Raw genomic sequence first — 12,709 nt, forward strand, 5'->3', positions numbered from 1 at the left:
GATGTGGAAAGCTCCTGAGTAGCCTGAGCCATCTGATGACCTAGTTCTGGAGGGCATTGGCTGAGACAATAGACAGACTTATCTGAGGGAGTTTTGCAACTATTGGTTTGCAGTTTATAAGTGACCCCACTTTTAAAAGAGCCAACACTTGTATGTGTAATGAGGCGGAGGAAATGTTATTCACTGTAATTTCTCTTAGGAAGAAGGCTGTCTTTGTTCTGAGCAAAGCTCCAGAGGAGGAGGTGGATTCACTTCACAGGAGGGGAAGAATCTGCTTTTTGATTCTAAAAGGAGAGAGGAAAGGAAGAAGAAGAGGAAAGACAGTGGGAAGGAGAGCAAGGGCTACTGCAGTGAGGCCAGAGGTTGGGGGCTGTGACTTGTTGCTTGGTTGTCTTCGCCAGTCAGTCCTGAGAAGTTGGAAAGACTCTTAGGTCCACGCATCTTCATAAGAGTACATTCTTTGGGGATGAGGGTTGTTGAGTTTACTGTCATCTTGTGGAGGATCAGGTCTTGGGAGGAAATCACAGGGGTGAGATGAAGCCCAGGAAATCCTGAATTTTACTTTCCACCAAGGTCAGGGCATTAGATCTAGATCACTGATGACCAAGAGGTGCCCACTGTCATCTGTAAAATAAAAATACATGAGTTGTGAAATTACCCCAGGCATTGTAGCTCTAACTCCCATGCAGATGGATCTGAAGAAGCAGGGTAGCGGCAAAAGATTAATAAACATGCCAGTCAGGAGAGTCAAGGAGTTAGTGGCTTCTCTTAGCTTCTCCCTTGTGGTGTCTACTCTGAGTGCCAAGCCAAAATGGACTTTTCCTTATTATCCCAGAACAAAATCCACCAGGGAGAGCAAAGCAGAGTGATCCAGGTGAGCTTTTACATTTCAAAGGAGAGATTTATGAAAAATAGGAAGATGGGAGAGGAAGAAGCCTTTGTTTTGGAATTAATAGCTGGATGTCATCTATGCTATGTTTTTTGTTGTTTTGTTTTGTTTTGGCTAGACCCAGTGGTGCTTAGGGCTTACTTCTGACTCTATGCTCAGGGGTCATTCCTGATGGGATTGAGGTACCAGATGGAATGCCAGGATCTAACCCAGGTCAGTTATATGCAAGGCAATTGCTCTGCTTGCTATACTACCACTCCACCATTCCTTTTATATTGCTAAATTGCTTTTTTCTGAGAGGCCATGCTTGGTGGTTTTCAGGGATTATTCCTGACTCTGCACTCAGGGATCATTCCTAAGGGTGCTTGGGGCACTATTTGTGGTGCTGAGGACAAAACCAAAGTCAACTAATTCAAAATAAGCGCCTTTCTTCCTGTACTATCTTTTTCCTGTCCATCTAAGTGACTTTGTTTTTTTTTTTGGGGGGGGGGGGGCACACCCCATGGCACTTGGGTTACTCCTGGCTCTGCACTCAGAAATTACTCCTGTCAGGCTTAGGGACCATCTAGGATGCCGGGCATAGAACCTGGGTCGGCTGTGTGCAAAGCAAATACCCTTCCTACTATGCTATTGCTCCAGCCTTGTACCTAAGTAACTTTATTATAGATGAAAGTTGAAAGGTATTTGCTCAATCAATATTTTTTCTTTTTTCTTTTTTTTTTTTTTGGTGGTGGTGGGGGTAATACCCTGAAGTCCTTAAGGCTTACTTCTGGCTGAGTTCACAGATCAGTCCTGATAGGCTTGGGGGGATCATATGAAATGTCAGGAATAAAATATGGATTGGCCATGTGTAAAGCAAATATCCTACCTGCTGTTTTATTGCTCTACCCCCAGTTCAATAGTTATTTAAGGGAATGAGCTGAGCACTTTACAGATTCTTACCTGTACAATACATAGAAGACTAACTGTATGGGTGTTAATAACACCCACTCAGGACAAATATGATGTAACTTGAAACTATGTTGGGCGTGTTATCAGAGAGAATGGCTCATTAATTGTACTGGTGATGGGGAGCAGGGTTTTCATTGTGGGACTAGAGATACAAATACAGAGTAAGGGATAACAGAAAGAACTAGATGATCTTATATTTGAATTGAAGGTGTCAAGGTGAACTCACACAATTCTGCTTCTATTTTTTATTTTCCTGGTTGTGTTCACTGAAACAACCCAGGAGCAGTGACATCCCATTCACAATGAGCACGCTTTGCACTCAGATTGTGACCTCTAAATACCACTACTGATGAAATAGACTGAGGCTCTGGGAAGCATGGTCAAACCCAGCCTTTTGAGATGGCCCAAATAATGTTGCTATGAAAAGTAAGAAAGGCAGTCAGAGTGTTAGCAAGCAGGTAGGGTGCTTGCCTAGCATATGATTGGTCTGGGTTCAATTCCTGGCATCCCGTATGGTACCCCAGCAACTCCAGGAGTAATTCCTGAGCACCACCAGGTGTGCTCCCACCCCCAGCCTCCAAATAAATGTGCTCAAAGAGTGAGGAAGACCTAGGTAAAGAAAGTGCTCCTCTGGCTAGATTGGGCATAATTTGAGAATTAAGAAGAATAAAAGAAATGGAATGTAGAAGACTAAATAATAAAGAATCCACAAGTTCATTGTCATAACACTGAACAGGAAGAGGAAACTAGTCTTCCTAGAAGAATGTCAGGAATAAATGGGTAAGAAACTAAGTGATAGTGGTCATGATCAGAGGTGTTGACTCACATCCAAGCCCAATGATAACAGTCCCTGGCTTTTTCTTCTTTGGAGCTCCCAGAGAGTACTTTTTGTCTGCCAGAGCCATAGGACAATCCTAGCACAGTCAAGCCTCATATTTCTAGGCTGGCTAGGAGGGGACAAGAATGAGCTTGAAAAAGGGCTTGAGACTCTCCCTGTGCATAAATCATTGACTTTTTGGCTCGCAGCTCTTATACTTGGGGGTCCAAGGTATGCTTACAGAGAAGTGCATTATGGGAGATGTGAAGCTGGCCCAGACAAGAAAAGTCGAGCAATACATACTTGCACAAACCAGGTTGATTGGCTGTAGCCTTCTGATCCTGTCAGCTACACTGTCCCCTCTATCAGATACACCTCCTTGCCAGTCCTTGACCCTGGGCATTGAGTTTCTATCTCTTTCTTTTCCTTTATTTGTTTTTGGGCCATAACCAATAATGCTCAGAGGTTATTCCTGGCTCTGTACACAGAAATTACTCCTGGTAGTGCTCAGGAAACCATATGGGATGCTGGAAATTGAACCCAGGTGTGGTGAGTGTAGAGCAATTGCCTGACCCACCAAACTAGCTCTTTATCCCCTTTTCCTTTCTAGTCCTGCAAACTTTGGACTTCCCAAACTGACTATTTTGTCTGGAATGTTTCAATGCTATGTATCCACACACACACCCTTTATTTTTTTGCCTCGCCTCGTTGTTCTCAGGGTTACTTCTGACAGGCATGGAAAGACCATATAAAATGCTTGTGATTGAACCTGGGTTGGTTTTGTGTAAGGCAAATGCCTTACCCAATGTATTATCACTCCAGCCTGTACCCCCTTTTTCTAAACATGCTGTCCAGTTCCTCTGAGTCAGGCTGAGCTTAGCTTTGGTGGTTAGTTTGATTTTGGGGTCAAACTGGCTTTGCTCAGGGATGCTCCTAGTTCTGTGCTTAGGGTTCATTCCCATCAGTACTCCAGGAATCATGTGGTGCTGGAATTCAGCCTAAACACTCTAATTTTCTTGCATGTAGTGATTACTCTAGCCTTCAATGTTCAGGCTTGCTCCTGGCTCAGGGGACCATTTGTAACGCAGAAGATCAAAGCAGGATTGATAACCAGCAATGCAAAAGGACCTTAATGCTGTACTATCTCTCCAGCCTCTGGGCTTGGCTTTGAATAAGAGTAAATATAGGGCTCGGAGAGAGGCGTTTGCCTTGCAAGCAGCCGATCCAGGACCAAAGGTGGTTGGTTCGAATCCCGGTGTCCCATATGGTCCCACCCCCACCCCCCTACCCCCCCACCCCTCCGTGCCTGCCAGGAGCTATTTCTGAGTAGACAGCCAGGAGTAACCTCTGAGCACCACCAGGTGTAACCCGAAAAACCAAAAAAAAAAAAAAAAAAAGAGTAAATATAGTTCATCCCTCCTTTGATGACTATGTCAAACATACATCCAACATATGTTTAATATAACCTCCCTTAGCCGTAGAGAGGTCACCCTCAGTCTACATTCAGTTTAGAGGTGACCTCAGGTAACCCTCCTTTCTCTGAAGAAAAAAAAAGCTATATTTTTGCTATTTCCACATCTGTCTTTTTGTGTTCTTTCCTGCCTGGATCCCTCTGACCCACTCCTGCCCTGTATCTTACCTTGTCCTCTCTGGCCACTACTTTAACACTGCAAGCCTCCCCTCTGCTTCCCTCTCTTTCCTCCAAGGCCTTGGGGCAGGACTGCAGGAACCAGGAGTTTCCCCTGTCAAATCATTTGCTGTGCTGAGGCCAGAGAAATATAGAATAGCAGGTGAGGTATTTGCCTTGTAGGCAATGGCAGCCCTAATCCAGATTCAAATTCTTGCTTTCTCTAGTATGGCCAGGGGTTATTCTCTCCTGAGCACAGAGCTAGGACTAGCCTCTGAGGACCACTGGGTGTGATCCAATACCCCACCCTACCCCAACAAACCTTGTAGTATGGGAGTACATCTTCAGGTGCGGGAGCACATTCTCAGATGTGGGAGCACTCCCTCTGATGTGTGAATATACTTCCAACTGCAGAAGCACGCCTTCCAGATGTGGGAGCACATCTCCAGATATGGAAATACCTTCAGATAAGGGAGCCACCCTCAGATATGGGAGCACTCCTTCAGATGTGGGAGCATATATGCCTGCATATGGGGACTGGGGACCTTCTGGAGACCATGTCCCTGTTAAATACAGGGAGTATCTCACCTAAGGGCATGTCCTGGCTGCCGGATGATTGGGTCTAGGGCTTACCTCTCTGTGGTCTTGGGCTCCAGAGAAGAGTCCCTTTGGGGATTGGTCCTAACTGGAGGGACTAAGGGGCGGGGGGTGTCTGGTCTTTGCATCCAGGGCTGCCTACCTATTTGTACCTGGTGAAAAAGATTTCCTGCAAAGTGACTGTCATGCCATCAAGTCTCATTTTATCCATCCCTGAAGTGCTAAGCCTCACAATGCATGGGGGAAGAGGTGGGTACAAAGCAGGGAGACTCCAGTCACTCCAACTTCCCTGAAGAGATCCTCATTCTCTGCAGCGTAACAATAGTCCTCAGATCAGTCAGTCCTGGAGGATACTCCAGACTAGTGGCCTGGATTTGGGCTGTTCCCAAGCGAAGTGGCTGGGTTCAGAGACACAGAACACACTCTAGCTTCCTGCACTTCTGGAGTCTCAAGTTGGTGTTGGGGAACTTTGGATCTTGTTCTCCCTCTATCTATTGCCAAGATCAGGCTCTTTGGAACTCATCCTGTGGCAGGAGGCCTCCCTTTGATGACCACGTCAAATGAGATGGACACTGGCCAGGTTGTTATAGGAACTGGGAGAATCCCTGGAGTGGGAAAGTGCTGAGAACACGGGGCCATTCACCATTCAGCTGGAAAGTGGAGCAGCCATTGTCTGCCACTGAGGCTGTGGGGAGGGAGGAAGTGTGCTTGAGGCAGAGTCAGCAGCATTTCTTGGAGGCTCCGGGGGTGTTGGAAGAGCAGAGCCTGGTCAGTCTAAACGCAGAATTATCATACTAAACTGCTCACTTATCCTCTGCGTGACCTTCAGCAAGTTCAAATAGTCTAACAGCAACATGATCTTATTTTGTTGAAAAAGAACCAAAGTATTAAGTCTCAAAGGAAAATCACTCTCGCTGCTCCACCCTTTTAGGGTCTGTTTACAGACTTACTGCTTACAAATAATTTTGGTTTTGTTTGGTTGTTGTGCCACACCTGGTATTTCTCAGGACTTACTCCTGGCTCTGTGCTCATGGATCTTTCCTGACAGGTATCCGGAGACTATATGGAGTGCAAGGGATTGAGCTAGGGTCAGCAGTGTTAATGGCCTTACCTGCTGTGCTCTCTCCTGCCCTTAAAATGATTTTTTGTGATTATCTGTTTTTGTCCTCTGCTCCCCATTTTTATCCTGACACTATCCAAACATCAAACAGCATGCATTGATTTGGGCCAGATTTGGGGGTTGAATCTCTCAAACACAAAGTGATCCACATTGTGGAGATTGTTTCTGGGAAGGACACCTGGAATTTAGGCACTGATAGGCACATGACTGAAAGGGGAAAGGTAGAGCTTAAACACAAGGTCAAAGTTAGGCTGCTTCCAAGAAAGTTTCCTGCCTTTGATGGCTGTTCAGTGACTACTGTGCTGGCCAAAACTTCTTCACACAGCAGCAGCCTACAATCAGGAGACGTGGGGTGGAATGAGGAGGCACTTATTCCTGCCATCAGGATGTGGCTGTTCATTTCCCATCCTACAAGACACCCTCTCTGTGCTCAGCACCTTTTGGTCCTGCCTGCTTGGTGCTGCGTTTTTTGTTCACTTGTTAATTTTTCATAAACAAAAACTACCTTCTGTCCCAATTGCTTTCTCTTTAGCCTTTGAAAGATGTAGGAGGGCTTCCGAGATGTTCTTCAGGATCCCAGAGGCCACTTTCAGTGATACTCCACCTGACTATGTGGCCAAATGGTTCCATATTTGGACCCTTCACTCTGATGCTGCTCAGGTCCATCCGGATTGGGAGCCACCAGGGTTACACTTGACAGTGATTGGGGAGCTTGTGCTTCTGGGGATCAACATAGGACCTCACCATGTCAGACCAGAGTCCAGCCCTTATATCTGTCTCCATGACTCAGCTTTCAAGATTTTTATAGTCATATTTCCTTTAACATGTAACTCTGTTAGCATTTATCAAGGGCCAAATAAGAAATGATATGAGTATTACATAAATATGTTCTCTTTATAAACACTTGTTTTTGTTTTGGGGTCACACCAAGTGACGTTCAGGGGTTACTCCTGGGTATGCACTCAGAAATTGCTCCTGGCTCAGGGGACCATAAGGGACACCAGGGATCGAACCCAGGTCCATCCTGGGTCAGCCTCGTGCAAGGCAAATGCCCTACCACTGGGCTATTGCTCTGGCCCCTTTATAAACACTTTTAATATAACAGTTAAAACTAAATTTCTGGGGCCGGTGAGGTGGCTCTAGAGGTAAGGTGTCTGCCTTGTAAGTGCTAGCCAAGGAAGGACTGCGGTTCGATCCCCCGGCATCCCATATGTTCCCCCCACGCCAGGGGCAATTTCTGAGTGCTTAGCCAGGAGTAACCCCTGAGCATCAAATGGGTGTGCCCCCCCCCCCAAAAAAAAACTAAATTTCCTTGATATCTCTTGTTGAGTCTAGGTTCCTTCCTCCTGCCCCAAGATATCCCTTGTCACCAGGTTGGTGGGTCTCCTTACAGAGCTTTTCATAAATATTTATAAGCATAATATTCTCATAGAAAACATTGTTTCTTATAAGTGTATGGGTGTGTTTGATTATTTGGTACAATGATTCTGCAATTTGCTCTCATTCAGAAACTATGTTAGCAATATGACTGTGGAATCAAAAGTACATTACTCCTTAAACTGCTAAATAATGCCCTATTGTTGATGTCATTTAGCCTTGCTCCATGCAAGGTTATTCAGGTTATTCAGGTTGCATCCTTTATTGTTTTGCATGTGTATGTCCCACAAGCTGGAAGGCAGGCTTTGTACACTGTAAGTATTGTCAGATTTGACAGCCCTGGATGAGATCCTGCAAGAGAAATCCCTGCACTTCAACATCCCACTTCTTTCCCCTGCAGAGACGTCTCAGAGAGGCTGTGCAGCTACTGGAGGACTACAAGCATGGGACCCTGCGGCCAGGGGTCACCAACGAACAGGTAACTGATACAGGTGGGCAAGGAAGACAGGAAGGTAGCCAGACTCATCTGTCTGCTGTTAGTATCCAGTTCTACTACTACATTCCTGGGAAGAAATACTTGTTGGAGGGGTGCTGTTGTTTTTCCAGTTCTCGGTATTTGGTGGGAAGCACAGAGAAGCCAATGTCTGTGGTGGTGTGCTCAGGGCTTTCTCCTGGCTCTTTGCTCAGAAGTCACTCCTGCCAGGCTCAGGGACCATGTGGGATGCTGGGGATTAAACACAGGTGCGAGTCAAACGCCCTCCCAGCTGTGCTATTGCTCTAGCTCCCCAATACCATATTCTTGACATCACAGTAGACATTTGAAATCAGCCATGATGGGATTATTTACACTGAAAATGTACAGTTTTTATAAATCAGAACTTAGATCTCCTTCTCCATTGCCAACAGACAATTCTTAAACATCTACCAAAATACCAATACCCCAAAGTTCAGGTACAGCGACTAGAGTGATAGTACAGTCAGCAGGGTACTTGCCTTGCATGCCACTGACCTGAATTTGATCCCTAGCACCCTGAGTCCCATCAGGAGTGATTCCTGAGAGCAGAGCCAGAAGTCAGCTCTGACCACAGCCAGGTGTGGCCTCCCAGAAGAAAACAAAAGTTTATGTTGACAATGGGGAAGATAGGGAAGAATGGCACAGATTAGGCCTGGACATTAGACTTTCACTTAGAATTTTATGTAGATACTTTTTTTTTTTTTTTTGGTTTTTTTTTTTTTTTTTTGGTTTTTGGGCCACATCCGGCGGTGCTCAGGGGTTACTCCTGGCTGTCTGCTCAGAAATAGCTCCTGGCAGGCACGGGGGGGGGGGGGGGGGGGGGACACCACACACACACCATATGGGACACCGGGATTCGAACCAACCACCTTTGGTCCTGGATCGGCTGCTTGCAAGGCAAACGCCGCTGTGCTATCTCTCCGGGCCCATTATGTAGACACTTTTAAGTAAAACTTAAAAGTTTAGTTTTGGTGGAAGGTTAGGAATGTCATATAGGACTTTAATGATTTAGAGACTGATGTTTAATAAGCCAACAGTATTTTTATGTTTAGAAATTGTGTAAAATTTAAAAACATTAATTTTTAAGTATTATCTGTGTATAGTTCAAAAATACTAAAACTTCCATTGTGGAAAAATAGTAGGTGGGACCGGAGAAGTCGTATAGTGGGTAGGGCACTTACCTGGCATGTGGCTGGCCCAGGTTTGATCTCCAGCATCCCATATGGGCCCCTAAGCACTGCCAAGAATGATTCCCTGAGTGTAGAACCAGGAGTAACCCTGGTTGAACCAAAATAACTGCCTGGTGGAACCAAAATGCAAAAAATAAAAGCAGGTGGTCCCATCTCTCTCAATTTCTATTCATTTCTCAGAAAGTTTTGATTATTAGATAAAAATTCATATTTCAGAATATATCTACATTGCTGGGGCCAAAGTGATAGCACAGCCAGTAGGGTGCTTACCTTGTACATAAGTTGTATACATCAACCTTAGGTTGATCTCTGACATCCTATATGGTTCCCCTGAACTGCTCCAGAAGTAATCTCTGAGTGCAGAGCCTGGAGTAACCCCTGCACACTGCCAGGTATGGTCCCCAAACAAACAAAAACACAAAATATCTCTTCACTTCTACTTCTTAGTTAGTTCTTTCAGAGCATTTACTATAGTAACTGAGGAGTCAACTCTCTTATCATCTACCCCCATAAATACTGCTGTCATGTTGTAACCATGATTTGAGTCTGTAGAAATAAAAAAAAACACACTATTACTTCTTGTTTGTTTGTTCTTGGAACACGCTGTGTGATACTCCGGGTTTACTCCTGGCTCAGGAGTCACTTCTAGCAGAGGTTAAGGGGTCATATAGGGTGCTTGGGATGGAACTCAGGCTGGCCACATGTAAGACAATTACATTGCTTTACTATTGCTCTAGCCCCTTTTCCCTGAAAATTTCTCTTCTGAAATTCTTCTAAAGTGCCAGAACTTCCTCTTGATATGCATCTTCATTTTTGCAGAAGACTTATAATAGCTTCCTGGAAAAAAGGAATCAGGAAGAAAAATTTGAATCTGCTTATACTTGAAAGTTTGTGGTCCCAGAGTTAGTACAGGGGCTAAGGTGCTTGCCTTGCATGTGGCCATCCCAGGTTTGGTCCCTGGCACACCATCAGGTCTTTGAGCACTGCCAAAAACTTGAAAGTTTGTGTTTCTGCACTATCTTAATGGTTTGTTTGAGAAGAAAAATTTAGGTTGGCAATTCCCCTCTAAATTTTAAATATGGCACTTTAATTGACCTCTGGCTTCCAATGTAGCTGTTGAAAATTTAATGTGATTTTATTTTCAGTTCTTTGTGATTGAAATTTTTTTCTTTCTCTAGAAATGTTTATGATATTGTCTATAACATTTTCGCTAGGAATGTTTAAGATATTGTCTATAGTCTCACTCATCTGTGGGATTTAAGAAAAATAAAAGACATTATTGTAATAGTGTCCAGAGACAACAGAGATGAGGGCTGGAATGACCGGCCCATGATATGAAGCTTACCACAAAGAGTGGTGAGTTTAGTTAGAGAAAAATCTACACTAACAGCTATCATGATGATGGTAGTGAGTAAGAGAAATAGAATGCCTGTCTCAAATACAGGCAGGGGGTGGGGGAGTGTGGTGGTGGGGGTGTTGGTGGTGGGAATGTTGCACTGGTGAAGGGGGAGTGTTCTTTTTATGACTGAAACTCAACTACAGTCATGTTTGTAATCATGGTGCTTAAATAAATTTTTATTTAATTAAAAATAAAATAGGGCCTGGAGAGATAGCACGGTGGCGTTTGACTTGCAAGCAGCAGATCCAGGACCAAAGGTGGTTGGTTCAAATCCCGGTGTCCCATATGGTCCCCCCTGCCTGCCAGGAGTTATTTCTGAGCAGACAGCCAGGAGTAACCCCTGAGCACCGCCGGGTGTGGCCCAAAAACCAAAAAATAAATAAATAAATAAATAAAAATAAAATAAAAGATATCTTTAAAATTTATGTATGAAGAATGCTGACTTCTTCAAAATTCATGAGTTCCTTTGGTAATCCCTTTTAATTAGAATACTCTCAGTTCTGGAAATTTTCTTAGATTAAAAATTGCTTTTCTCTTATTTTGGAACTCATTAATTAAATATTTAATCTTTTTATTAATGATATCTTTGATTGACAGTAAGCTTTTATCCATCCCCCCTATTATTGCATTACTTTGTCCTTCTATGTGGAATAAACTTAAGAATCAGGAAGTTTTCTTGAATTTATTTTCAATACTTTAGCTATTCTTATTTGAATTTCTGAGTTTTCTTTTCCACCCTTCTTTTCTTTTCTTACCTTTATTTTCTTATCTTTTATTCTTTCTTTCTTTCTTTCTTTCTTTCTTTCTTTCTTTCTTTCTTTCTTCTTTCTCTTTCTTTCTTTCTTTCTTTTCTTCTTTCTTTCTTTCTTTCTTTCTTCTTTCTTTTTTTCTTTCTTTCTTTTTTTCTTTCTTTCTTACTTTGTTTTCGATTCTTTCCTTTCTTTCTTTCTTCCTTCCTTCCTTCCTTCCTTCCTTCCTTCCTTCCTTCCTTCTTTCTTTCTTCTTTTTTTCTTTCTTTCTTTCTTTTCTTTCTTTCTTCTTCTTTCTTTCTTTCTTTTCTTTCTTTCTTTTTTCTTTCTTTCTTCTTTCTTTCTTTCTTCTCTCTTCCTTTCCTGTTCTTTCTTCTTTCCTTCTTTCTTCCTTCCTTTCTTTCTCTTCCTTCCTTCCTTTCTTCCTTCCTTCCTTCCTTCCTTCCTTCTTCCTTCCTTCCTTCCTTCCTTCTTTCTTTCTTTCTTTCTTCTTTTTCTTTCTTCTTTCTTCTTTTTCTCTTTCTTTCTTTCTTTCTTTCTTTCTTTCTTTTTCTTTCTTCTTTCTTTCTTTCTTTCTTTCTTCTCTCTTCCTTTCCTGTTCTTTCTTCTTTCCTTCTTTTCTTCCTTCCTTTCCTTCCTTTCCTTCCTTCCTTCCTTCCTTCCTTCCTTCCTTCCTCCTTCCTTCCTTCCTCCTTCCTTCCTTCCTTCCTTCCTTCCTTTCTTCTTTTTTTTCTCTTTCTTGGAGAATCCTATGAGTTGCTGAGGATCAAACTACATGCAAGGGTACTATACTATCTCTCTGTCCCCCTTTATAATGTTCTCTTCCTATTTTGTGAACAAAGTACTTCATATTTTGTATTCTGGAGGCCAAATAAGAGAAGGAGTAGGTCCCAACAGTTAACTTTCAGACTTGTGTTAATGTGCTCTGGATGGTGTTGGTGTCCCCAAGTTGGGAGTCATATAGATTCAGTTTCTTGAGAAGGTCAAGACTCCCTTCGCCTCTGGGGGACACAGGTGAGGCTGTATGAGCACAGATGTTGAACCAGTGCCCCGTGTGTAGTCCCTGTGAGCAATCCTTTCTCTCTCATAGTCCTGGTCCTCCCTGGTCCAGCTCTGCTGGTGCCCTTCTGTTGCCTTAGACATGCCTCTGCAGTGTCTTCATCCTGCTGTTATATTAGTTACTAAAGCTCTACTTATTCTATACCCCAAAATAGGCTATGGTACCCCTTCAGCCATGGTCTCCTTTTTGTATCTGTTGGTGGCCTGTGAAGCTGCCTCAAAACTCTAAAGAGTTGGGGGTTGGAGCCCATGCTGGGACACACTCTGCTGATAGCATTTCAGGCATGCAGGGATGTCCCAGGGGCAGGCATCTTAGCTATCAGATCTGTATGATCCAACTAAATTTTCTTTAAAACATTTTGTTTGTTTGTTTGTTTATTTTGGGGGTTGTTTGCACCATACTTGGCAATGCCCAGGGCT

At 43.5% G+C, this 12,709-nt stretch overlaps 1 protein-coding gene across 2 annotated transcripts in view; it reads left to right on the forward strand.

Moving 5' to 3' along the window:
• Positions 1 to 12,709, forward strand: part of SFXN5 (sideroflexin 5) — a 129,664-nt gene that overhangs the window by 19,327 nt on the left and 97,628 nt on the right. For both annotated transcript variants that reach the window (XM_049785084.1, XM_049785086.1), the window contains exon 3: positions 7,779 to 7,856. In XM_049785084.1, the coding sequence (XP_049641041.1) occupies positions 7,779 to 7,856 (78 nt within the window). The remainder of the gene's footprint in view (positions 1 to 7,778; positions 7,857 to 12,709) is intronic.

The sequence above is a fragment of the Suncus etruscus genome, chromosome 12, assembly GCF_024139225.1.
Source record: "Suncus etruscus isolate mSunEtr1 chromosome 12, mSunEtr1.pri.cur, whole genome shotgun sequence".
NCBI classification, from domain to species: domain Eukaryota; kingdom Metazoa; phylum Chordata; class Mammalia; order Eulipotyphla; family Soricidae; genus Suncus; species Suncus etruscus.